This window comes from Perissodus microlepis, chromosome 7, assembly GCF_051167445.1.
Source record: "Perissodus microlepis isolate ML-2025 ecotype Zambia chromosome 7, ASM5116744v1, whole genome shotgun sequence".
Lineage (NCBI taxonomy): Eukaryota > Metazoa > Chordata > Actinopteri > Cichliformes > Cichlidae > Perissodus > Perissodus microlepis.
Window position 1 is genome coordinate 11,374,271 of NC_140467.1, and position 26,467 is coordinate 11,400,737.

General features: G+C 40.0%; 3 protein-coding genes across 10 annotated transcripts in view; 1 reads left to right on the forward strand and 2 right to left on the reverse strand.

Annotated features, from left to right (window-relative positions):
* Nucleotides 1-10,829, forward strand: part of fkbp16 (FKBP prolyl isomerase 16) — a 32,107-nt gene extending 21,278 nt beyond the window's left edge. Inside the window, exons 4-8 of the mRNA XM_084933381.1 lie at nucleotides 4,959-5,176; nucleotides 8,018-8,199; nucleotides 8,422-8,499; nucleotides 10,145-10,282; nucleotides 10,386-10,829. Of these exons, the coding sequence (XP_084789507.1) occupies nucleotides 4,959-5,176; nucleotides 8,018-8,199; nucleotides 8,422-8,499; nucleotides 10,145-10,282; nucleotides 10,386-10,472 (703 nt within the window). The 3' untranslated portion in view covers nucleotides 10,473-10,829. The remainder of the gene's footprint in view (nucleotides 1-4,958; nucleotides 5,177-8,017; nucleotides 8,200-8,421; nucleotides 8,500-10,144; nucleotides 10,283-10,385) is intronic.
* A 500-nt stretch (nucleotides 10,830-11,329) lies between these two features.
* rasef2 (RAS and EF-hand domain containing 2) lies at nucleotides 11,330-21,699 on the reverse strand. 5 transcript variants are annotated; one of them, XM_084933380.1, is made up of 18 exons: nucleotides 21,636-21,699; nucleotides 21,071-21,386; nucleotides 19,223-19,375; nucleotides 17,216-17,306; nucleotides 16,778-16,873; nucleotides 14,524-14,601; nucleotides 14,320-14,435; nucleotides 14,169-14,237; nucleotides 13,412-13,493; nucleotides 13,208-13,278; nucleotides 12,918-13,104; nucleotides 12,737-12,838; nucleotides 12,375-12,522; nucleotides 12,198-12,279; nucleotides 11,941-12,055; nucleotides 11,728-11,841; nucleotides 11,532-11,608; nucleotides 11,330-11,435 (listed from the first exon to the last, which is right to left on the reverse strand). In XM_084933380.1, the coding sequence occupies exons 1-18, from the start codon at nucleotides 21,697-21,699 to the stop codon at nucleotides 11,333-11,335; spliced, it is 2,064 nt and encodes a 687-aa protein (XP_084789506.1). In that variant the 3' UTR covers nucleotides 11,330-11,332. The 5 variants fall into 5 exon arrangements, with proteins under 5 accessions (XP_084789506.1, XP_084789502.1, XP_084789504.1 ...); XM_084933376.1 differs by lacking the exon at nucleotides 21,636-21,699 and having other exon boundaries at nucleotides 21,071-21,603; XM_084933378.1 differs by lacking the exon at nucleotides 21,636-21,699 and having other exon boundaries at nucleotides 12,375-12,519; nucleotides 13,208-13,281; nucleotides 21,071-21,603.
* Nucleotides 21,700-22,975: 1,276 nt separating this feature from the next.
* Nucleotides 22,976-26,467, reverse strand: part of sema4ba (sema domain, immunoglobulin domain (Ig), transmembrane domain (TM) and short cytoplasmic domain, (semaphorin) 4Ba) — a 57,057-nt gene continuing 53,565 nt past the window's right edge. For all 4 annotated transcript variants that reach the window (XM_084933372.1, XM_084933373.1, XM_084933374.1 and 1 more), the window contains exon 15: nucleotides 22,976-26,435. In XM_084933372.1, coding sequence (XP_084789498.1) covers nucleotides 25,663-26,435 — 773 coding nt within the window. In that variant the 3' untranslated portion in view covers nucleotides 22,976-25,662. The remainder of the gene's footprint in view (nucleotides 26,436-26,467) is intronic.

Genomic DNA, 26,467 nt, shown 5'->3' on the forward strand with positions numbered 1-26,467 from the left:
GGCTTTCTCTTCTGTTGTTTGGTAGGAGGAGCTAAAGTGGCTCTTTTGATGTTGAAGGTTGCTGACCTCTGCCCTAAAGGATGCCCTAGTTCATCCTGTTTTACTCTTAATAGGACCATACTGCACAAAATTAATATCATGCCGGATTAAATTAAAATACTAATAAAGTCAAAAACTCCTCAGAAAAGAGTTTGTAAAGCGAGAATTAATCTCATTTTGCAAAGAAATTCGACTTCTTTTCGATCAGAAATGTTGCCCCCTGCTGGTCATTATAAAGAAGTGAGCTGTAAGTCTTTAGACTGAAGTGCGATTTAGTTTTAGTCATAATTTAGGTGTTGATGAAGTTGTCCATTTCATCACTTTTTGCACACCTGCATTTGTTTTTATTTAGTTATCGTCTTGTTTTCGTCAGAAATGATGAATGCCAAAAATGATTGGTCAACAAAATTAACACTGGGCCGTGTCTACCCTGTAAACACAGTTTATAGTCGGTATTCAGTCATTGTTTCAACTCTAATTACAAGTTGCTAAACGTCTTGATGGATACTCAACCACCCAGGTAAGGAAATGATTCTGATCATCTGGGCATCATCTGAAAACGCTACATCCAGATGAAAGGAATCAACTTTCTGGGGAAACAAGCTGTTAAGTTTAAACAATAACTGTATACAACAGCCTCCTGCCAAAATACCAACTGATGATTTCCAACAGCTGCTACATTTGTTAGTTTCTAGCAAGAGTCTTTATTCATAGAACACCAAATACACAGCAAAACTCGCTGGTTCAGACTACGTGGCTACAAATCTTCGGTGAATAGAGCGTAAAACAGACCAAAGAACCTTTAGTAGTTAAATCTAACTTTTAGCTTTGTTTAGTTCTATAGGAAGTACAAGAAATGTGCAATTGTTACACCATTACACTTCATTAATTAATTAATTAATTAATTAATTAATATATGACCAAAGTTTCTCCAACAGCAGCAGAGAGAGGCTGCCAGGAGTAAGCAGAGGGGGGTGTTGACTCTGCAGCTCACTTTTTAGGAAGTTGACCTGGGCTGTAGTTACAGGTTCGGGTTTCACTGGGATCTTGCAGCGAAGCCGCACCCCGTCCAACAGGCTCTGCTTCCTGTTTGCACTAAAAGGACCCTTGGGGCTCATTGGCTAAGCTCGGCATAGTAGCACACTGGTGTGGTGCTAATCATCAGTGACCCGTATGACACTTTAAACCTTACAGATCTGTCAGCAGGCTGTGTTCTCAGATTACTCTCAACATCTCGAAAGTCGTGTTTATTTTGTTTAATGTCCGTGCCTGTGCGCGACTTCAGTTTCATTCGCAGGGTAGCACATCACTTGGAGTTAGTCGAGTGTTGATGTGGCACATTCGGTTGCCACAGTTGACGTTGAAGCAGCTGTGCGGCTGCAGCGATTAATAAGAGATGAATCATCACTTCCCAAATATTGTGTCTCATCCTTTGTGAGTCATGAGCAGCAAAGTGTTTCTTCTGTCTGAGAAAATCGATCTCTAATGACACATGAGTGAGAGGTTTTAACTCTGAACAAAATGTTCGATTCAATGCCTTTGTAGGCCAAACAAAATAACTTCTTTCTTTCTTAAATGAGATATTTAGGTTTATTTTCTATTCTCGGTAGAAACTAATCCAAATCTCTTGTAAAGTAGAACAAATATGTGAAGTAGCTTGAGCTAATTCTGTGATAGGCTATTTATAGTTTTAAGAACACTTTGCTGTTTACTGTACTATGCACTGATTTGCAAGTCTGAATGTGTTTATTCAGTATAGAGCACTCAAAAGTCCACGCTACATAATGATGGAATAAACTGATTCTCAGTCGCTGCTCACTGTAACATTTATGTTTATCATTATTGTCAGCAGTGGTTCTCAAACTCAAAGCTTTATAATCCACTTTATTAGATACACTGTGCTTGTACTGAAGCCTTAATTCTTCGTGGCAAAGATTCAACAAGATGCTGAAAACATTCCTCCGAGATTTTGGTTGACATTGAATTAATAGGGTTTGTAAATCCATGGTCAGAATCTCCCATTCCAGTACATACCAAAGGTGTTGGATTGAGATCTGGTGGCATTTTAGTGCTATATTTGGCTAGAAAGCCATACTTATTGTAATAAACTAATGAGACTCAGACTCAGACTTTAAAAACAGATTATAAATTCTGAGTCTTCATGGTGACTAAAAGAAGTTTAGTTGGATGTACTTTCAGATTGTGGTGGTTAATCAGTGGATTCAGGTGTGAATTCCCACAGATCCCCTTTAATCTGGAACTGGGCACGTTAAGGTCGGAGTTTGCCGGTCTCTGCGTGAGTTATTGTTATATGTCAGGCGCTATTACATAACACACAGTCTGGAGATTGTGTAATATTTTTAGATAAGAGCAGAGAGAAGCAGCTACAGTAAGCGTACAGACAGTTACAGTATGTGCGGTACGAACATGTTACATTCTTCCTATGCCTGCAACACACATGGCATGAGCGGGATATGATTAGAAAGACCAACATTACAAAATGCAACACAGGCCATGTGTTTTTCAAAAGCTCAACTTCTGTCTCTGCCGCTGCTCTCGGACACCTGTTGCACAATTCAGCTCTCTGCAGCAGTATGCAAAAACAGCTCATTGAGGTTAAATAATTAAAAGAGACTTCTAAAAGAGTTTTTCGAGATGTGAGGGCGGGGATCTGGCTCGAGTTTCTGAGGGCTTGGCTCAGATGCTGGTTTTACACTCCTGTGTGTCCTGCGATAGTGGATGAGGTCTCCAGAGAGGGGAGGTGAAAGGGTAATCCGATCCCACCTGCTGACACAGCCTTCCAGGATAAGGCCGAGGATACAACTACAGGTCCGTTAGACAAAAAGAAACTGTGCCACTGACGCAACCGGTGTGAATATTTAATAACCTAATTTTAAAGAAACCCTTGTATTATCACTTTGCAGTAAACAGAGGCTGCTTGGGGGGTCTGCAGGAACACCTTTGTTTTGTGATCTTAATTAAATACTTTTGCTTTTGGTGTTAGTTTCTATTATTGTTTCATCGCTTGTCGTATTGCAGTCGTTTCAGAGTGAACCTTTAAAAACGTAGCCTTCTGTCTTGGCTCTCTCTGTCTCTTTTTCTGCCTCTCTCTCTCTCTCACACACACACATACACACACACACACACACACACACACACACACACACACACACACACACACACACACACACACACGCACACATGCACACACACCCCATCTGAATCAGAGCTTCCACACAGAAACTGATAATGGGCCATTGTGTGCAATGTGGTCACAGGAGCCAGATGATTGAGAACCAAATTAACTTTCCTTCTGAGTGACTCTTGAGTGAACTGAACACATTGACAGCTCCAGAGTTCACACCAGTGTCAAATTCTGGTCTGTTTAAGTGAACCGGGGTCTCTCAGGCATCTTTAAAGTTGTTGCTTTTAAGGTCTGTGACCTGTTGGATACAGTGAAATTTAACACACGCTGTACTGAAAGCGTACCAGCACAGAGAGAGGCATAAATTAAGTCAAATATCAGAAAAGTGATGACAGTTATTTACTACTTTGTGTTCATTTATTATAAACTCTAGTGTTCAAAAGAGGTTATAATAAATGAACACAAACTGGTAAAACTTGCAACAAAAAAGATACCAGACTGATCGTCACTTTAATTCTGTAAAACCTGAATCATTAACTAGTTGCCTGAAAATTCTAATTTTTTGAAACTGAAGTGTTTTTGGAATTAAATTTGTATAATTTTTGCTCAAAAGTTTATTCAAGTTTTTCAGGTGTCAAAAACTCACAAAACGTCATGTATCAAATATGTCACACTTGGGCCTACGGGGTTAGGGAATTTACCATGTGATTTTTTTTTTGTTCATGTTAAAAGACAAAAGTGCCGTATAAGTACCAGTGTTTTTAACATGCACCGGTGTAAGCCACAACTGAAAATCTTGTAAAACAATCTTTCTAGCTGTGTCTGTGTCTTTAAATTTAAGAGCAGCATTAGGGGATGAGAAGTGATGCTTTTGTTCTTGTTGGAGAGTTTGCTATGAAGATAAAACACAAGCAGTGACGTGACTAAATAATCCTGGAAGCTAAGCACCAGCTATCAGTTCAATATCTGGGTCACAGAAACTTTCCTTGAGACTAACGTGTCCAAGATCGCGCCACCTTTTCATTCACAGTGAAATTCATCCAGATTAAAGCTCTCTAAGGCTAAAAAGTTTTAAAGCCGAGTAGTGCCATACTGTGGTCTGGGAAGTGCAAGTTCAGCCACGTTTTCCTGAAGCACATCACTCTACACTCATGGTATTCCCTCTGGGACTTTATCAGCGCTCCAAGCTCATCGATCTTATTGCCCAATACCTCACAGCCCTCACGATGATAGCTGGAATGGACGGTTTATATTTCTTCCTCTTTGTTCTCTGCTTAGATCCAGCTCTGCAGCCCCATTATTTCTCATGTAGAAACAATTCCACTGGGAAAAAGGAGCAAGAAAAAAAGGCACACAAAGTAATACAGTTATAAGGCCTTAATAACAGTTAAGACAATAGCTTAAGAAAACACACACACAAGCTGGGGCAATCGTGGCTCAAGAGTTGGGAGTTCGCCTTGTAATCGGAAGGTTGCCGGTTCGAGCCCCGGCTCGGACAGTCTCGGTCGTTGTGTCCTTGGGCAAGACACTTCACCCGTTGCCTACTGGTGGTGGTCAGAGGGCCCGGTGGCGCCAGTGTCCGGCAGCCTCGCCTCTGTCAGTGCGCCCCAGGGTGGCTGTGGCTACAATGTAGCTTGCCATCACCAGTGTGTGTGAATGGGTGGATGACTTGGGGATTAGTAAAGCACTATACAAATACAGGCCATTTACAAGCTGCTGCCATCCTCTGTCATCTAGCCTCCTTCATACTGACTGTGTTTGTGTTTATGTGCAGAGAGCCTGATATTCCAGCCTGGGCTCCTTTACTCTACCAGCTGCAGCTGCTGGACTTCAGAGAGAAACCGGACCCATTAACTCTGCCCATTGCAGACCGCATCCGCATCGGCAACCAGAAGCGAGAGACAGGGAATTTTCATTTCCAGAGGGAGGAATACAGCTTGGCTGCCCGGGCCTATTGCGTGGCTCTGGATGTGCTGACCACACGCAGCAAAGGTAATACTCCCTTACTTTTGACTGTGCCAAGGATGCTTTGGCAGAGATAAAGAAACACACACAGAGAAAACACAAAACAGGGCACATAAAACACAGACTCTAAGAGACCTGAGACACCTTATTGCCACATCAGCCGGGGATGACATAACAGGTTAGCGCTCTCCTCACTTCTGCCGTCACACTAATCGCTTCAGCACGATGTAGCACCACGTCCATCTGAGCCTGGGGCTGTGATCGTTTTTTTGGCTTACTTCTTTTGCATAATCAAAGCTAATCAATGGTCTTATTTTTTCTACTTACTTAATCACTTTGATCATTGATGAGGCAGGGTCGGGCCAAGAGGGAAATGTGACTGAACATGTCAGCAAAGAGAAAAACATGCACTGCTTCATAATGCAACAATGACAGTAGACCGGTGAGACAAGTCACCATGGCACTGAAGAGAGGAGTTTATCAGGGCATCGAGATCATGTAATTAGTGGATGAGAAGATGACCAGCAAAAGGGAAAACACAGACCTTATCTCTTACTTGTGTCATTTGGAGCCTAACACACAAAAACCAGCTCGGCACACACGGAGATTTAAAATCAATATAATCAATTAACTGGTAATCACGTAAAAATAAATATGCTCTTGCAAAATATTAGAAATGCAAAACTCAATTAATTTTGTGTCATTTTTTTTAAAGTAAGAACTTTTAAGGTTACTGCGTGGATGGATGAAACATGGTCATTTGAGCTGAAGTGTCCTATTGAATGTGGAAAATGGGAATATTTTCACTTCTATGTCAAACGCTGTTCAGCTTTTAAAAAAGGAAAAAAAAGAATAGTGTTTGGTTTGAAGAGGAAATGGCATTTGAGTTTGAGGTTTTCAAGCTCAACATTTAGGCTTTTTAAAAAACGAATTTAATAAGTAAATAATTTTTTTAAATAATTCATTTATGGGAGAAGAGCGTCAAATGAAGTAAAACTCAAGCAGATGACCGTCTAAATTATTTGTAGCACATTGATACCAACACTGATATTGTTTTCGGATCGACACTAGCTCGATAGAATCAATACTTTGTTTCTATCCTCTAAGTTCAGTATGTAGCCCACATAATAGCCTATAACAAGCTGGAGCTGGAGTTTTAGAAACAGGCGCGTTTGCGTAGCAGGTCTCCAAAAAACACAGTTTCAAAATACATGAGTTAGAATTTGGTAAATGTACGATGATTCAACTCATAGTCATGACACACTGCTCTCCCCCACATAAGCTGCTTTTATATATATAAATATCATTATTGGTATTGGTATCAGCAATACTGGCCCTGCATTTACTTGATATCGGATCAATGCCAAAATTTGCAGGATTGCACATCATTATTATACAGTTTACAACAAAATAGAGAACCTAATAACTTTGTATAAAACACTGCAAAACACTATGATCCCCATGTTTTGGCTTAAATATTTGCAGCTAACTGGAGACCAAACAGTTGTTTCATACCTTGTCCGAGCACAATGAAGTACAGTGCGTGTTGTTAGTGTGGCCGCTGCTTGATGTGTCCAGGTGCTGTTTAAAAAGGTGAGCCCAAGCGCCTTTCACTTGGACTCGAGCACAGCATCCACGTAGTGTGATGCCTATTTCATATCACACTGCTTTCAATGCTTCCTCAGCTTTCCTGTGTTGAAAATGCTTTGTTAAGTAATTAACATATATGTAGGGACAGTGTGTCACTGCTTCCCCAATTAAGCCACAAAATGCATAAAATTATGAACCCCTTTTTCCTCTGTAACAGCGCTTTTCAAGAGCAGGTGTGCACATAAAGAGGGAGAGGAGCGAGTGCGAGTGCTGAGACAAACTGAAGTGTTTTAGGGTCTGGGTCATCAGGGGCAGTGTGAGCGTGGGGATGGGTGGCCTATAGTCTGTGATAGTTATTGCTATGATGTGAGTTGCATGAAAATGAAATTGTGGTTGAACAGTTAACACTGAGACACTGACACAGACTCGTATTTTGAATTAGCTTGTGAAAAATGGGTCCATGCATGAGAGTCATCGGTCCTCTTTATTGTCAGATCACATTTAAAATAACTGATTTTGATTTGTTTTCTTTGCAAATTGCCACATCACAATCCTGACATGCAAATATTTGGTTAGCTATTGTCGTGTTGCAAATCGATTAGCCATTTGGGCACAGCATGTATTATGCTTCATTCAGTAAAACTAAGTTGCATGTTTTTCACGATTGACAGCCAAAGCACTCTTTGGCAAAAGATCAGCTTAATGGATGCAAAAGTTGGTTGTTTTTTTCCCCCCTGTTTATGTGTGATGTACATAATTTCCTAAACATAACTGTCTTATTTCTGATAAGTTTTTGTTTTTAAAGGCAAAAACAGGCGCAGTAAATCCAAGACGTTTTTCAACTTGCTCAGACGCATTTGCGTGGCACATTCACAAAAATGTAGCCCCTAAGCTGCTAACATTTATCACCCATCATGCTCAGGGCCAGGAGTAAAATCCCTTTGCACTAACCAGTGCTCATTACTTCAGTCACTGCTTAAGCCAGTTGGACATCTTTGAGCCTAATGGTAAAACCATGCAGGACAACGATAAAGCATCCAGCTGAATGCAAAAATAGCACTAAATAACTTCATAATAACACAGAGTTTCTCCCTGACAGTCAAGATATTACAGATAGGCAGTCATTCACCCTCACGTTTACATCTATTGTTAGTTTACAGCTGCCAATTAACCCTACATGCATGTTTTTGGGCTGTGGGATCAATTCAATCTAATGATTGTAAAGCTACAGTTGAAGCAGCAGGGTATGTTATAAGCCACGCGTCTCTCCCTGTGCAGATGGTAATGATGTTGGTGTGAAGGAAGAGGAGGAGGAGGTGCAGGACTACCGTGTGAAGTGTTTGAACAACCTGGCGACCACTCAAGTCAGACTGGAGCAGTTTGACGAGGCTCTGCACACCAGCCGAGACGTTCTGACCCTCGAGCCAAACAACGTCAAGGCCCTCTTCAGGGTAGGAAAGGTGAGGATGTATAAACAGTGTGTAGCATCTAATTTGAATCTCGCAACCTATATTTTAAGGAGGTTTCCTGGAAGGAAGAGGAGTTTGTTAATATAGTTAGCTTTTTATTATTTTTGTGGGTAAATAATAGTAGGTACAATATTGCTATCTCCCTCTCTGTCAGTTTTTGATTTATGCTTCCTCCAGCTCTGCTCACACTGCAGGGTTTCTAATCTCTTTCAGCTCCTGTCTGACAAGGGTGAATACAAAGAGGCTATGGAAGTGCTAAAAAAGGCCTTGAAACTGGAGCCAGCCACCAAGGTGAGATGATATGGGTGAGCAGGTCCTTCTTCCAAGGCTGCCTGTGAATCCCTCCCACATAAAAAAAAGAAAGAAAAAATAGTGGAGAGGTCGCTCCAAAATTATTCCTGGCTGCCAATACTCTCCAGTCGGTCTAAATGATGTGTTTTTATTTTAAAAAGGACCTCTCAAATGTGCCATTATTGAGGTTAAAAAGCTCTGCATATTATAATTTCAAGGGTAAAGACAGAGTCGAGTGCTGTTGTTAAACTTGCACTTGCACAGCGAATGAATAAATAATTTCCAGGCCTCGTGCAATTATTCAGAAAAATTCAGCTCCGTACTAAACGCTCAACATCTGTTAAAATATTTTTACATTATTACATTATAAACGATCAACCATCAAACAGCACGGGCTCATATAATAGCAGCGCTCTGAGGCTATACTTGAGCAAAATTGTGCTTTGGGCAATATGCTGATATTGCCATGCCAACGTGCAACAACGCAACCGATTTATTTAATCCCAACATGCACAGTTAGGCTTATCTTAAATAAATATAAACAAATGTAAGAAAAATCTTTGGTTGATAACAAAAAAAAAATGGTTTCCGCTTTATTTAAATTGACAATATTTTTTTAAATGCCTATAAAATCTCCAGTTTTTTAATACATAAAAAAACATTTAACCCTGGATACGGGATAAATTACCATCTCTCATATTCACGCAAATGGACATAACCGCTTTTTTTTTTTTTTTCAATATTAAAGTTTAGAAGCTTTTAAATAAATTTGCTCCACATCAGCCTGAAGGAACCCTGGTGAACTATTTGTGTTGAGGCCTGTACCATCTTGTTTTTGTGGTTTGTTTAATCTGCCAAATCCTCCACAGAGGCTCATGCAAACTGCACATCTGGCAGTCCACAGATGTGACCACATCACTAAGTGCTTTCTTGCAATCGTGGCAAAAATACCACATACATACATACATAACTTAAATTTTTGTAAGGTGGAGAGAGTAACCAAGTCCTCATTTTCAGCTACAGCAGAGAAATGTACAAATGCTGCAAAGATTTGAATTAATCCTAGTTTATGGTCATTGCTTACTCCAGCACTGCAGGATCTGATCTACAGAGTGTGAGGAGTACATTTCTGCCAGTGTTACAGTGACCTGATCTATAGGGCGCACTGCCACAGTCACAAATATGCCTGGTCTTGTCTAGACAAAACGAAAATATCTGCTGCTTTGGTAATTACACGCTTGTCCCAGCAGTGGATGAAATGCTTTAGAGAAACCTGATTTAGCTGCTCTGTGAGAAAGTTGGTGCACTGCACTCTGTAGTGGTGGGTCACCCAAAAATAATAAAAAAAAATCAGAAATTCAACTGAAAATAAGAAAAATGGCTTACTTTTTATGGCAAGCTACGGTTTTCCGATGATAAATCTGCCATTTACAAAATATAAAAGGTCCTCTGTGTGAAATTTGGTTACAAGTGCAGAGCTGTTAGTATAAAGTTTAAAATGTGACTTTCATAATTCCCTGGTCTTTAGCATAAAGGTCTACTTTACTTTCGGATCTCTGCTTTCACCTGCTGGACACTTTTAAAACTTCACCCTTTGAGCATTTCATTTTTATTTACTAGAAGCATCTTCCTCCCCCCCTTACAGGCAATCCATGTCGAGTTATCTAAACTTGTCAAAAGGCAGTCTGGAGGCAAAGAAACCCAAGAGTGGAAACCCAAACCAGCAGAGATGCTTGGAGACAATATTGCACCTTTCCTGATCCCATCTAAGAAGAAGCCATCTGTAAGCTGTGATTATATCTACTACTTTTTCTTTTTTTAAAAAATTGTGATTACCCGAGTCTGGCATTGACCGGAACTACCGTGGTGTTTTTGTTGTGTTTTAGGGAATTTCCTGGAAATTTATACTTGGAGCTCTGGTGGTGGCTCTGGGCAGTTTGGTGACGTCAATGATTTTGACTGCAAGAAACTGAAATCCTCCGCTGGAAGTAGTTTGAAGATCATCATCTTCATATGCAGGAGCAGAGTTTGGTCTCGAGTCATCTAATAAGTTTATATGAAAAGAGTTTTCTGCTGTTGATTCAACACGACAGCACTGGAGCCTGAACTAAAAAGCTCTCGTCTGAAAAACGAATAATAAAACAGAGTTCTCAGTAGGTTTCTGCTGATCGATACGACAGAAGCTTCTCAGCTTTCCAGTTCTGTCTGTTTCACTTGGAAAAAGGATTACATTTCTCTTTGTTATAAATAATGGGGCCTGGAAAATGTTCCGCTATCACAGATGTTCAACAAAAAAAAAAAACCAAAAAAATTAGTGGATGTGAGACTTTTGTAAAGAAAAAAAACCCAGTTACAAGCAGTTTTATTTACACACAGATAAATCCTTAAATTAGTACAAGCGATAAACCCGCAATATAGTATTGCTTACAGTGACGATGAAAACAAAAAAATTTAATATTTTTCCCCCTCTTATGCAACTCTAGAAAAGAAATCTGGGAAAAAAAATAGTGCATTGATCGACAAAAAAAAAAAAAGTGTTTGTGTATCTGGCAGTTACAGTTAAAATACTTACATTAAATCAAAATGTAAACACTATTGCTTATTTTTATAAAATAACCTACCAAATAAATAAAACTTTTTAAAAGAAATATAATGTTGTACATTTATATTTGCACATGTGCAATATTCCCACAATAGAAACCTTCATTTTGATCAAATAATAAAAGTACATTTAGGATTTTTATAGTAATACATATAACAGTTTTTAAAATTTGACATTTATTAAATAAAAGTAGCACGTTGTCCTTCGTTGCTCTGTACAGACATGAGTCGTCTACAGTCCACAGCAGTTGTTAAGAGTTTTCTTTGGGCTGATTTGATTCAGTCTGACCTGAGAGTCTGACTGCGGCCTCAGTTTGACATTTTTCTTCACTTCTCTGTGTGAAAGTAAAAAGGCAGGAGTGTTGCCACGGGTTACCAAGCAAAAAAGGAGCAAAGAAATTAACTCAAACTCTCTCTCTCCGACCTCCTACCTTGCCAGATGAAGCACAGCCTCTGTGATGTTTGTACCCTCTTTGGCACTCGTTTCGCAGAACAAGGCACCGTACGTCTACAAGCAAAGCACCGACATCCCTGAGTGCATTCAGTTTACTTAGACACCTTAGACGCCAGGTGTCTGTATAAATACTTTTCCACTAGGTGAAATGGAGAAAAAAAAAAATAACACACCTTGGCCAACTTTTCACCGTGCAAACTGCTCACACAGCTTCCCTCAGGAAGCTCCCCTCGGAGGTCCACCTTGTTTCCAATAACACACATGGGTATTTTCTCCTCCGCTGACTCCTTAATAGAAACAAAGCAGACGATAAATTCTGTTCCTACTTTTTAAATAGTGCTTCTTTTGTCATCTTTTCAACAACTGATCGTCACCACTGCAGTTACCTGAATCTGATCCACCCATGCTCTGACGTTAAGGAAGCTGCTTTCTGAAGTCACGTCATAGAGGAGCAGGACTCCGTGAGCTTTACGGAAGTAAGACCTGGCAATACTACGAAACCTAAAATAAACATAAAAACTCATTTTACTCTAGTGTCTTTTAATTGAGTCAATAATTAAAGAGGTTTACATGTGTTAGAACCAAAATGATAGCACCACATTTTCACAGTTTTCATTAAACGGTTCTCATGGAGGTGCTGTACCTCTCCTGCCCAGCTGTGTCCCAGATCTGCAGATTTGTCTTCTCGCCATCCACCAACATCCTTTTCATTTGGAAATCAACCCCTGGGAACAAAAAAGAAAAGAAAAGCAGATTTATATCTCTGAGATCAAGAGAGTGCCAGTGTTTAATCAAAAGATATGTTTGCCATGGCACCCACCCAGTGTTGTCTGAATATCATCTCTGAACTCGTTAAGGGTCAATCTCAGCAGGAAGCTGGACTTCCCCGCTCCTGCGTCTCCCGCTAAAACCAGGCGGTACATCGGGGTGGGCTCCTCACATGCTTCCATGTCTGCTTCCAACGGCTGCTTAAAGGGAGCATAAGATAACAAGGTTACCCAACACTGACCATATAAAGCAAGCATCATTTAGTTACCTTTCAGAAATGAGACTACGCAGCACACAAAACTAAAATTTAAATCAATACAAAATTACAAGAAAGAGCAACGCTAAACACAACACCAAAGAAGAAACCAAAGGAAAAGTGGAAATGCAAAAAATTAAAATCAAGAACCGGTTTACCTTTGGAGAAAAGGCAGATAAACGTCTTCGTAGGGAAGAAGCGATGGAGGTGGCCATACTCGGAGCCATTGACACGGCAGCTTCAGATTTCACTTCTGATATCTGTAAGAAAAACACAAATTCAATGTCCCGAGAGCAGAGGAGCGTATTGGCATCGAGCGATCCTGGACCTGTCCCCCACCTCCATGTCAGATGGGACACACGAGTAACTGAAGTGCACAGTTTCCACCGAGCTTCTGCTGTCGTCGCTGTCGTACTCACTGCCCGAGCTCTCAGCTGTGTCCATCGGCAGGGAGACCCCACTGTCCAGGTATTTATCGGCCCAGGTGGCCACATGAGAGTAGGTCAGTTTGCTCGGGACCTCCAAGCTGTATGAAAACACCCGACGCAAACTATGGCTTTAGATGTGACAATTAAGTGCGTAGACATCAATCGGCAGAGGCATACAGGTGTGTAAAAATCTTTATATACCCGCTATGGTTGAGCGTGCTCTGTCGGAGGGGTTTCATTCTCCTGGCTGGGATTTCATTTTGGGGAGACAGCTGCTGAGCAGATTAGGAAAGTCAGGGAGAAAAAAAAAACACCTTTAACTCATGAAAACAGTTGACTGTGAGCTTCTACCTGACAGAGCCAGAGGGTATAGGGAAACATGCTATTAGAACAAAAGAGACTTACCCTTCTTTTAGCTGCAACTGCTTCACTTGCCAATGCCGAGCGCAGGTCGTCATTACTGTCATACAGCTTTTTATTCAGTTCCCTAATGAGGCATTTAAGGAAATACGTGAGAGTCACATACACATACAATTATTGCACTTCCTTACTTTACTGTATGGGATTGTCAAGCAGTCAAACACTCCTTATAGATGGTCAGTCAATGCTACTGTTTGTGTGTAGTTTTTATTCTAAAGACATAATTTAAACAAGCACGCAACATCCCCAGGAGCGGCATACCTTTGGCCACTTTAGTAGCTGTCCAGTGAATTCACAGTGAGACGGCAGAGTACAACTGAATAAACGGTGAAAGAACCCACGAGCGTTCACATTAGTCTGCCTTAAAGGTTTTACCATTTACCTAATAAAATCAGTCATTATGCAAATAGCAAAAATCCCGCTATTCTGTTACCCCCAGTTAGTCCAGATAAGTGGAAGACTCATACAACTAGATTAGAAAGATTAGAGGCATTTAGGAGGTACTTGGCTCTTCTATTACATCGTATGGAGAACAATAAATATTTGCATGAACTTGGATTCTCAAATCCAACTTCATGTTGTTTATATAGAGCTCATAAATATCAAACAGGAGTGACACTGTCAAACCTGTGCGCTTTATTTACTTACGTAGAAGAGCTTGAAAGTACTGACTAGAGTCATTACATTATTGTTTTAAAAAGTCAGCATAAACACATTATTATGAGCTTAAAGGCAGACTTACTGGAGAATCTGAATCTGAGTGGAGTACGACTGGTATTCCATAGCCATCCTCTTCAAATCTTCCGTTTCTCTGTGAAAGGACGCACACACCTTATATGGATTGTGGTTTCTGAGCGTCAGAATCGTCTCGTCAGGTCTGACAATAGCTTTACCGTTCATGTTGAGCTTTCTGATCCGCATACACGTTCTTCAGCTTGTCCAGCTCTGAGTGCAGGATGGCGATGTTTGTCTGGGCTTGCAGAAGAGAGCCGCGTAGCTGCTCGTTCTCCTGTGAGGAGATTTGGCCAATGACAACATAAAAATAAAGATAAAAACATTTTTTGGATTTACTGGACTAATCTTGTAGTTTGACTTACGTGTGAGAGATTGCTGATTTGTCCGCTCAGTCTGAGCATCTCTTCCTTTGAATGGTTCAGTTCAGAGTCTTCTTTACTCTTAAATCAATTAAAAAAAACAAACAAAAAAAAATATAGTTACATTAAGATTTGGTTAAACAGTTTTACATTTTAATTATATGAAGCAAAGAAAAGCCAAAATACAAAGTAACAGCCACCAGATCTTTTATTGTGAAAGAATGAAACACCAGCAGTTCAGAGTTTAGACATTTTTATATATAAAGTTCAAAAAAATTTAAATAAAGGATCTTTTTTTTTTTTAAGAGAATTGCAACTCATTTGTAGCAAACAGGATGTTTTACAGTTTAAAATGACCTGATGCTGCGATTTAGAAACACTGTTGAGTGTTTCTAAATTACTTTAAACACACAGACTTGCCTCCAATCTCTTGAAACGTACCATCTTATATCCATCAAACTGTATGCTCACAATAAGTTAACGCTGTGTAAGAGCAGCTGATCTATCACGTTCACCATCTACAGGACAAGGAAACCAACTGCTTCCACTATACTGTATGTGCCAAGCAGACATTTGGTACTATTGCAATACAGATGAGTCTTACTATTAAAGCTACACAGTACTCCAATTACATGTCTTACATAATAACCTAATTGCATTGTTTTGTTTACTTTGCAAGTTCAAGTAATAATGTCTCGTCTTCCTCGTTGATAGGAAATTATTAACCAGGAATTACTGTCAAAAACTGAAGTAAAGATGTTTTTAAGATGACTTCTGCTGAAGGTTTAAATTCAAAAAGGCTTAAGTGAATCATTAGAGAGTCTTTATTTGACCGGGCTGATGTTGGTCACCATCCACAATAGTCACAGACACTGGAAATTTGTCTGACACAACATATGCTGCGTGAGGTGGCAATCATAGTTTTGCATTGTGGACACCAAAATGCTAGTGTGGCCTGTAGATGAACTACAGTAAGCCACATAGAGGTGCGTTTTTGTGACGCTGTAGCTTCTTAAAGGCTTTTAAACAGTTGGGTACTGTAACACTAACTGATATTTTTGCAAAGAGCTGCTTCATGTGTTTAATAAAAAAAACCGCTTGGCTGTGAATAGACAGTAGTCAACATAAAGGGGTTACATATAGTTTTTTTCCGTTTTTAAATGACCCGTTTTGCAGGCATCCTTATGACTCTGCATTATCAAACATGCTCTGTTCTATATTCTATATCAGGTCAGTCCTTTTTGCCAGTTGAAATAATTTCATAGAACTGTTATATTTGTTGCAGTTTCTCATTCCCTCTTTGCCATACCTCTCTTTAAAAAAGATTTGTTTTTATCTCAGCGAGTCTTTTTGCCAGGATAATTAAAAGCATATCTAAAAGTCCAAAAACTGATGTCAGCTTCTAACTTGTGACAGGAAAGTTAAAAATCACACATATACATAACTCCCGTGAGATATGTCTGACAAATTATGACAACAAGTGCTTTACAACACTTTAAAGTTGATAATTTTCAGCAGACACTGGCAATCATTGTTTGACATGACACAGGGACAACTCGCAACAAGAAGCTAAAAAAAAAGAAGAAAAGGTTTTGGCCAGTTCCTGCTTTAAATGGGTGTGGAGTGAATCTCTGGCTTCACTTTTTATGCCTCATTTACTCTATGCATTTAAATGCCTCCAGCATGGTTCAATTGCAAAGTACAGGTAGTGTCTATACAATGTGCACTTTTACATCTATGTTAATGTGTGTAATATGAAGCCTTAGAATGAGCGCAGCTAGTCTCCAAAATACACACAACTCTCTCTTAATTATGTTTTCCCTCTTTTTTTGTCCCCTCCTTTATTCAATTCATCTTTCCTCTGTATTTTTATTCACTATTCAAATCACCAAGGCCAACTTATTGTATAGCTAACCACAAATGTGTATGTTTACATTTCAGTTTCTGCTACGTCTAATGTGAACGGAGAAGCAAAATGCACGAGTAAAAAGTCTTGTTTTTAAGCGAAATCTTGACATTTTCTGGAAATACTGTCATTTGTGGATGAAAGGTAGTGAGCAGACTTTATCTGTCTGCACGGTCCATCACACTTTCCCAGAAAGCAAGCAGCAGCAGCTAGACATCCTACAAGAGCTTGTGTGTTGCTTTTCAGATACAGAGGCTTTCTTCTCTTTTTGTATGTTGTTAGAGAACATCATGGGGGAACAAAGTAGACAGCTGTCTGTGAAATACGAAAAAAAAAAACCCCACAACATACCTTTAACAGTCTTTCCACAGTGGCATGCAGGTCTGCAACTTCATTCTCATGCCTCCTCTGCAAGCCGGCCGTAATTTCTTCCATTTTCTTTCTCTCCTGTGAAACCGAAGCAGTTAGAAGTGTAGGCCAGCTCAGGCCTTGAAGAGGGGCTTTCATGTGACTTTACAGAAGCTCTTTGTGAGAACACATGTAACTAGCTGCTGTGGGCTGTGCCACAAATTTGCAGGTAGCTCACATGAAATACTGAGGAATGCGTGCAATCTTTCCACTTCAACAGGGAATCAAATGCAATCATTTAGTCCACTTGTCTGCGTGCTGTTTATTGATTAAATACGCTGGCTTTCATGATGAAATTTCTTACGTTTAACTTCTAAGTATTGAAGTAAATCACAGGAGCAACGCTTCACATACTATGAACCCTGCAGCTATTCCACTCACCTCGTCTCTCACCCTCTCCTCCGTCCTAGCGAGATGTTGTTGTATATCGTCCTCCAGCTCTGTCAGCTGACTGTGATTTAAGCCCTCGGCTCTGTTTGAACAGAAAAGTCTGTTTGAGTCCATCCTGGCAGCTTCAAGCACGCTCAGTCAAAGCAGATCCTCCAACAGTAATCCGAATACAAAAATGAGCAGCACAAAAAAGCAGAAGAGTCCATTTACTTGATCTAGCTGACTGATTTGACTTGAAACCTGCTACACTTGTGGCTTCGCTCTTCAGCTCAGACAACACGTGAGCCAACCAGAGTCGAGGGAGGGACAGAATTTCAAAACAAGACTCCCCAGGTGATTGCTACTGAGGTACTGATTACTGCCAGTGGAGTTTCTTAATTAGATGCCCACACACATTTATTCTACTTTAGTTTATGTGGGGAAAAGGTTACTTTATAGATACACATATAGATACAACTAATGGAAACAGATGGAAATACCCAAGCTATGAAACAATTAAACGACTGGGAAGGGCAGCAAATTTTAGTCTTCCTACTTCCTTGAGAAAGGAATGTTAACTTTCCCATTCCATGCAATTAGTGAAGCACACAAAGCTCTTAGAGACACACTCACTTTTGTTTGTTATGACAGAGATTCCATGGCTTAACAGACTGTCTTTACAGGAAATTATTAAAAAGGCTGAAGTCAAACCTTGATTAACCCTTTAAGACACAAACTACTAAAAGTCACTGTTTGGCTACTCAAAGTAAGCAATCAGGAGTGGTTGTAGACCTTAAGCAGCATCAACTTTTTTGTAAAAACATCCATCTTCTTCTGCTTATCCAGGTCAGGGTTGCAGGGGGGCTGGAGCCTTTTATGCACCACTTTGCATTCAATTATTAGTTTTTAATTCATCTCTGGCTCGCTTACACAGTGTGTCTTTTATCCTGTCTTCCTATTAAAAAGGAGTTTTTTCTTCCCACTGACACTAAGTGCTTGCTCATAGGGGGTTTTCTCTTTATTAGTGTTGGGGTTTACCTTACAAAAATCCTTCAGGCAACTCTTGTTGTGATTTAGCACTACATAAATAAAACTGAACTGACTTCAAAGGAGCTGCAGGAAAGTTTGGCATTCAGTGGAGCAGCCACATGATGCATGGACAGGGTCTACACAGAAGAGAATTGAACCTAAAAAAGATGATTTCTTTAAATTTAGGATTAGCGTCTTCAAACAAAGCACAAAAGAGCCCCTCACAATCCCCTCATTTGGGGAGTACAGGAATCGGTGGTATTTAGAGTTCGCTATACCTGCAACACAGCATAAAATACTTCAAAACTTTAAATGATCTGAAGGTAAAAGTGGTTGAATATCTCACAAAAAGACTTGTATACTCGTTGTATAAAAGGAAGTTTTTGTGTCAGGAGGCGATTCAGAAGCACAGTTTTGACACCCACGTCAGAGAAGGATAGAGGAAAACCTTGTGTATGCACACCACTGGCAGTGTTATACTAAGAACACCCTATTCCAAATCACAGAGGTGCTTTTATTATTTTTTTTTTTTCTATTTCAGGACAGTGACTGATGAGCCAACTGACAGATGGCATATGAGACTGCAGCAACATCAGAGGAGTCAACTAGCAGTTAGACCTCCACTAATCAGAACTGTTGAAATCTGCACAGATTCACAGTCTGCCCAAATAAACATTTAACTCTGCTGTTGTGTCTCTAGCTCATTTGGGGAAAACAATTACAATACATTAGCTTAAGAAATATGCAAATTGCACACTGACAAAAGTAGTGAAGACCAGAGGGTTAAACACTTAGCAGCTTCAGCAGTTAGATAGTAAACCAGATTAAAAATGCACTTGAACTGCATCCACAAGAGGGCAGCCACTTCATATCTGCTCATATCATCACTGGGACCCGTGTGCTGTGACTTTCTGCTGATTGTTATATACTGATTTGACTTTACAAGTTCCTCCTAAATCTACTGACCACACACAGGACAGTTGCTCTTACCGCTTCAGACTGGTTTCAAGCTGTTCACACTGAAGTCTGCTGTCCAGGCTTTGGCTGATCAGGGAGTGGATGAGTTCCTCATACTGCTGCAGGAGAGTCATGTTTGCAGAGGAGTGAATGGCCTTGTAAAGATCGGCCAGCTGCTCCCTGAAACTATGACAACACAACAGTTAGTAACCACCTGCTGACTGACATTTTTTCAGTTGCATACTTTGACTAAAATATGGTTTTAGCAGCAAATTATAAACTCCTGGAGGTGTTAAAAGTTGATCGTTTCAGAAAGAGAAAGCAGTGCAACAGACCATTCATGATGGATATCCACTGTGGAATAAATGGGTGAAACAAAAAGGTAGAGGTAAACATCTTTTGGCAAAATATTGTTATATATAGTTAGTGCTGTAATTTCTGTTTCAACCCTTCAATTAAAAGATAAAACTTAGTACATCAGTCTGTATCTTGAGTGTTTGAAATCTACTCTGATGTGGTGTACAGAGCTACGTTTAGGACATTTTTCTCAGTGTTAAAAAAGTTTCTAGATCTCATTAGTATACAGCAAGATAGGAAAATCTAGCTTTTCTAGGTTTGGAGAAGATCTATACAGATCTAAAACAGTTTGGGTTTCTGTGTGTCACTGATCACCATTAGAGAAAACTGTGAAAACTTCCATTTAGAAATAATGTAACAAATATAATGCCAAGCTGAGCTAAGCTTAAAGATAGTTGCATTTTTTAAACTATATTTTTCTGTATTGTTTTCTTTTTTTCTTTCTACAGTGTTGAGTCACATAATACAATACTGAAATGTAACTTATTACAAATACTAATATTTTACTTTGAGTACAGTTTAAATGTCCTTGAATGTTCTATACAAATATTGTACTTTGTATTTCATACCATTTAATGTAAAGCTATTTATTTCTATCATTGTTATTATTATTATTATTATTATTATTATTATTATTATTATTATTATTAATAATAATAATAATAATAATAATAATAATAATATTTAACATATAGAATTATAGTAAGTAATGAAAATTGCCAGATGGTGCTAAAATGATTTATGCATTAATTAAGACTTCATCGTGCGTGAAACCATATACTTACATCCAAACCATAAACTGGCCTGACCTCTCCTTTAAGTCATAGAGCCACACACATTTCTCCCAGCCAGTCATGGGATCTAACCCCTAAACATCAACCCTACATACAAATAAAAACTTGGGAAAAAAAAAGTCACAAATGCAACAAAGTCTCTTTTTTTTCCAAGTCTTTCGCTGAGTGCCCTGATATCAGTTAATCAGTAATAGTCCAGCAATATAATTGTGCATAGTACTTTAGGCATTTTAGGTATATTTAGTACTTAGAATGAACTTTACCACTTTGACCACTTTGCAAGAAACCTATTCAGTATAAACCACTATTTGAACTCATGTGCGTCAGCAGTTTTTAATACATCGCATGTTTTTCCTGACAAATATTCTGATTTCCTGTACTTCCCTCCAGCTTCCTCTTGGTTCCGAGTGGCACCCCATTTAAAAATCCTTTATAAACGCCCCTGCCACTAAGAAAGATGACATCAGTGACGATACAAAAGTTATGGGACGTAGACACTGAGCTAAGTATATACTTATTATCTTAGTATAAACGTCCAGTGTTTTTGATTACATTCAAGCTGTATATCGTTTTTAAGGGTGAGCTTGTTTATTCTTCCAGTACACACCTGTACCGCATGACTAATCAGTGCAGCACAAAGCTAACAGTGGGGCAGCAGTACCCACTGGCCAGGTAATTTCCAGCCAGAATACGGGTAGAGCAAACTGGAGCTTCCCGGATGTGAGTTTACCTTTCGGTAAGGATGGATTTCGTATCTGCCTTGTCTTCAAACTCTTCCCAGGGGGAGTCTTGTGCTTGGGATGCCCCTGCGCCGAAAGACGCCAGATCCAGAGTCTCCGAAACCTCCTGAAACCTGGAGGAAAACCTGTTGTAGTCGATGTATCCGTCTTCGTGCGGGTCAAACTTGTCAAACAGAGTCCCGATCTCGGTTTCAGGGACGCTGAGCTCCCGGCAGACTACAGTAAAGTCCTCGTACTCGATCTTACCGGACTTGTTCACGTCGCAAACAGAGAATAATCTCCGAAGGCTGGGTCGCTCCATAGTTACTGGTTTAAAAATAAAGTATAATCCAGAAAATGTTAAAATTTAACAAACTTGAGCCAAAATAAAAGCCCCCACCATCGTCTCAGAGTTACTGTAGAGGATTGGTCCAAACCTGCCTGTAGGCGGGTACCAGCCGAATCAATGGACCCTAATGTGCCTCCTCGTTTGGCTTGGACTGGAGTTGGATGTCATGTATGTTTGCAGTGACGCTGCGATATAATAGAACTACAACAGACAACGCAGGTGCTGACCTGTGTTTGCCTTTAAGGTGTGTGTGCTCCATGTGAGAGTTTTATCAGATAACCTGCGCGCCATTGTTTGGCTGGGTTTGCAGAGTTTCTGACAACACCCTGAGAGGAAAAGCGGTAACCTATGCTCAGAGTTGGGGCCCACAGTTTGTTCCAGCTGGGACTGCAGCAGCGTTTTTAAGTCACTGGCCACTTATTTAGAATAAGTGTTCCTTGAAATAACAACATTCCCAATCAGCCAATCACATGGCAGCAACTTAGTGCATTTAGGTATGTAGGCACCAATTGTGAAAGTTCAAAGTGAGTATAGAAGGGTGAGTTAAGTAACTTTGACTATGACATGGTTTTAGGTACCAAGAAAGATAAATATCTGCTTCAAGCTAATAGTATGAAAACGGGAAATAAACCATGTTATAACGAAGCAATGCAGAAGAGCGTCTCTGAGCCCAACATGATGAATTTTGAAGCAGGTGAGCTACGTCAGCAAAGGATCACACCGACCTCTGCTCCTGACAGCCACAAATAGAAAACTAAGGCTACAAATCACACAGGTTCACCAAAATGGGACAAAAGAAAAGTGGAACTATTGCTTTGTTCTGTTTTTGAAGCAACTTTCAGTGTAGTCAGAATTTCGGGTAAACAACGTGAAAGCATGAATCCATCCTCCTTGATAATTAGTGGTTCAGGCTGATGGGGGTATAATGGTGTGGGGGATGTTTCCCTGGTTGCCCTAGTACCAACTCAAGCTGGAATACCTGAAACTTGGTAAAGCTGCTGAATATCAGTATCTCCGGTTAATTTTGAACGGCACTTACTATTGTGTGCGTGTATAAAGCATTTATGTAGTTATTAGTTGCAACATATATCAGATGGTGCTGCCGCCATGCGGTAAAAAGAGAAATTACAGTTTATTCTGTTTATGGCGGCAGTCCATAAATAATACATTTTAAGGTAGGAGCGAAGGGCGATTTAAATCGGACCTAGGGCCATGATTCACAGTCACTTCAACGCGCTTTATATTGTAAGGTAAAAGACCTTACAATAACACAGGGACAATCCCAATAATCAAATGAGCCCTTAATGAGCAAGCACTTGGGAACAGTGGGAAAGGAAAGCTCAATTTTAACCAGCTTGAGGTTAAATAAACACATTTCTACCAGAAAATGATACAAATTGGTATTTGCATCAAATGTCAGATGCTAAAAAATAAAATTTCTTGCATATGGACCCATTAAAACCCCGATTTGAGGTCTCCCACTACAACGCTCTTGCAAAAACCTGCACCATTCTCTGAAAGGAAATGGTTAACCTACTGAAATCATGAGCCTTTCAAATAACAAAAATCTCCATTTTATCTTTATTTGAAAAATTAAAATAAAGTGCTTTTTATATACAATACAAAAAGAAAGAAAACAGTAGTGATGTATGATACAAAAAAATACAATTCACAATATTTTTTTACATTGGCAGCTGAATTTACAAAACAACTTTACATAAAAACTTGTTTACTTACAATACATGTTGACAAGAGTCTGAGCAACTTGTACTGTCACCAATAGAAGAAGGCCCGACTATAGTGGTTCAATAAGTGAGAGCAGACGACGATACTTTCACTGTGGCATTAATAGTGTAGGCTTGTATTCAAATACAGAAAAACATATTCAGTACCTGCACATATTCGACTAAATCACTGCCACGCTGTATTTATTCTGCGCTTTGCAAATTTAATATTGTTCTGATGACAGCCGCTTCACCAAAAGCTGCCACTTGTTGTTTTTAATAACAGTCAAAGCATGAGTCTTTCATATTGCATGAGTGAATACAGCTGACTAGTCTTTGAAATTCAGTTTTGCAGTGCCATTTATAGGAAATGTAATATAATACTAATGCTTATATTTTTTTAATATTTAAAAAAAAAAGAAAAGAAAAATCAGCCAGTGGTTATTTATGCACTACAGTTTAAGAATAAAATAGAATCCCTGACTGCGCTTGAAGCCACCCTAACAAAAATGTAAAATAAAACAACACCTCTCATGAGCACGTATTGTACAACATTGACACAATTAAATTACACGTATTCACGGTTTTGACGTTTTTTTTTTAAGTATGGCCAGTCCTGTCACACCTACAGCGTAGCGTTTGACTCCAGAGCACTACTACCTGGTTAGTTTATTATCCCCAAGAGGCACATCTCTTGATTATTGTTTCAGAAGGCATTCTCCATTCCCACCCCTCCCCCCAAGGCAGATTTGTAACCAAATCCATAACCTGCAGTGTACTAAGGCTCTTAACATGATGTGCAAATCCTGTGCTTTCTGAGTCACGATGTATATGCCTTCCCTTCAGGTACGCATTTTTTCTGTTGTTGTTGTTGTGAAGTATTGATTTTGCTGGCTGGATCACAATACTAGAGCCATACTCAAGTAAGAATAAAAAATATTGGATGACATGAGAAATGCTTTCAAGTTACGCAATCATCTGATTTAGTTATATTAAAGCGAGAAAAATCAGTAAAATGAACAATTCCCCTGTTTATTACTGAATGACAATGAGAGTTATTGCCTTAATGGTTGCCTTTACAACCACCTAAGAGGCTGTTTTCCTCATCAACACTCTTCAGTATATATTTATGTCAAAGGTGGCAGTCTATAGGTGTGTTATTGAAATCACATTATTTTTAGGTGTTTGTTTTAGATTCAGTATGATTCAGTGACAGAACAGCTGTGAAAAAATGTCTCCATAAAATAACCATTTGGCCACATAATAATAATATTAATAACGATGATAATAAATATTGATAACCTTTCATCATGCTGCAATAAATGACCTGCCGCAGATTTAACATTACCGTTCCGGACGCTCGTCTTTTATCGTCTGTTTTTGTCACGCCAGCCTTTCAGGGCTGCATCATCTTTCTCCAGAAAACGCACCAAAATGGCTAAAATCTCTTGCATACTTGCGACTGCGGTGTAATGAGTGTGCGTCTCTTTGCGTGGGTGTGTGTTTGTAGTGCCACTGTATCTAAAGTAATTAACAGTGCCAACACCTTTGTGCTTACTCAGTCTCAAGGTGAGGTGTTTCTCGGTGTTTACCCCACTTCACATTATTTGCTTTGCATAGACTGCCTATCTCATGAAGAATAGCGTGATAATACCTGGAATGAGTCCCCCTCCCTTCCCTTTTATCATATTTGGTGAAAGAAAACCAAGAAAAATCTAACAACTTAAAGTCAGTCGTCATCAGACAAATATTTATACCTAGTAAAGATGGCAATACTTAAAAAGCACATTTCTCTCTTTTCTTGGAGTGCAGTGATTGAGGTGGTAACAGTTTCTGCATTTCTGCTTTCATCTTTTCAGATTTCTTTGTTCTTGCTGTGTTTGAATTAACTCTAAAATAATGAGTGTACTTGTGTGAATGTACACAGGCTATCCTGTAAGAAACATTACAGGACTTTTTTAATATATATGTATGTATATCTTGCCTGTCTTTGACTTGTTCGTGTGGATTCTGCTTTACCTTGCTACAGTACAGTACATAGTGCACAACCTCAGTGAAGGCTAAACTCTCGCAGAATGAAAATAAATCAGCAAACACTGCGTCAGGCGTCGTGTTCGAGCATCACTCTGCCTTTCAGAGTATTACCGGCATGTCATATGGACGGACTGTGAAAGGCAACTCTCTGAAATCTGTTCGCTAAATCGTGGTCACGATGCCATCTCAATGCTCGTTACATTCCCGTGAGCCGTACGTGAAAGTCTGAAGGCGAGCCGGAGCTTCTTCAGTGTGCTTCAAATGCACTTGAATAAGAGGGTGAGAGGAAAACGAAATAAAATGCACATGGACCACATCGACAGATTTAAAAAAGAAAGAAAAAGGAGCGAGAGAGAGAGAGAGTGCAAAATCTGTGTAATGTAAAGTCTCTCCACGAGAGTGCTGATTTTTCCCTCTTATGTTTTTGTCTTTCTCAACAAGTGCACTCTTTCCTTTGAGTTCAAAAGCAGTCACTCCATATAACACGAAGCCTGCCTCACACTATAGAGTCTTTAATCTCGGAGCCCAGCCTGACTCGAGGCCGGGGGCACGTGGGTGAAATCTCCACGTGGCTCTCTCTTAAGTTCAGAGGCCTCTTCTCCGATTCAGAGAAGCTCTTGCTGTTATCAGGTGACGAGCACTCGTGCGGTGGAGTGCTGCAGATGTAGTTGTCATTAAGGGTCTGGTACCCCTTGTGATCCGAAGCTGAGGTTGTGACTGTGTTGCCGTTGAGCGGCAAGTTTTCAGCGGGTTTCCCCACTATTCTGGGCTTCTTCTGCTGCATGTTCGGGCACTCTCCCTCCTTCAGCATGGACTTCATGTGGTCACGGTTCCTGTAAACCACAAAAAGGGAGAAGACTACCAGGGAAAACACCAGGAGGGCGCATACAACGATCAGCTCGTTCCAGTAGGTCTTTGTGTTGATCTGCGGCGAGCGGGCCTCCCCTGGCAGGATGATGATTTCCTCCTGTGAGATCTGCGGCGTACGTGAACGGCCTGTCAAGGTGGTGCTCTCATCCTTGGCTTCGCCTCTCACACAGTAGTTTGCCAGCAGCTGTCTGAAGCCCTCCTCCACTGACCAGCACTCGTATGTTTCCTGCTTGTCCGCTTGAGCTACCACCACCAGTCCCCCCTCTGGGCTGGGGTAGTGGAAATGACCTGCGCTCTCACCGAACTCCCACTTCCTTTCAGCCAAATTAGAGCGCAGCTTGCAGGGCAGTACTTTGAATGTGTTGGCTGGGATAATGATCACCTGGCATGACGACATCCCTGCGGAAAGTCAAAGCGCAGATGAGTCAGGT

What these genes read in the sequence shown, in the direction of transcription:
- rasef2 (XM_084933380.1), bottom strand. Translation starts at nt 21,699, where the DNA reads ATGGCGCGCAGGTTATCTGATAAAACTCTCACATGGAGCACACACACC. An exon ending in GACACAGCTGGGCAGGAGAG is followed by an intron (nt 12,056 to 12,197) that starts GTACAGCACCTC and finishes TGTTTATTTTAG; the next exon opens with GTTTCGTAGTATTGCCAGGT. An exon ending in GCTGTGCTTCATCTGGCAAG is followed by an intron (nt 11,436 to 11,531) that starts GTAGGAGGTCGG and finishes ACTTTCACACAG; the next exon opens with AGAAGTGAAGAAAAATGTCA.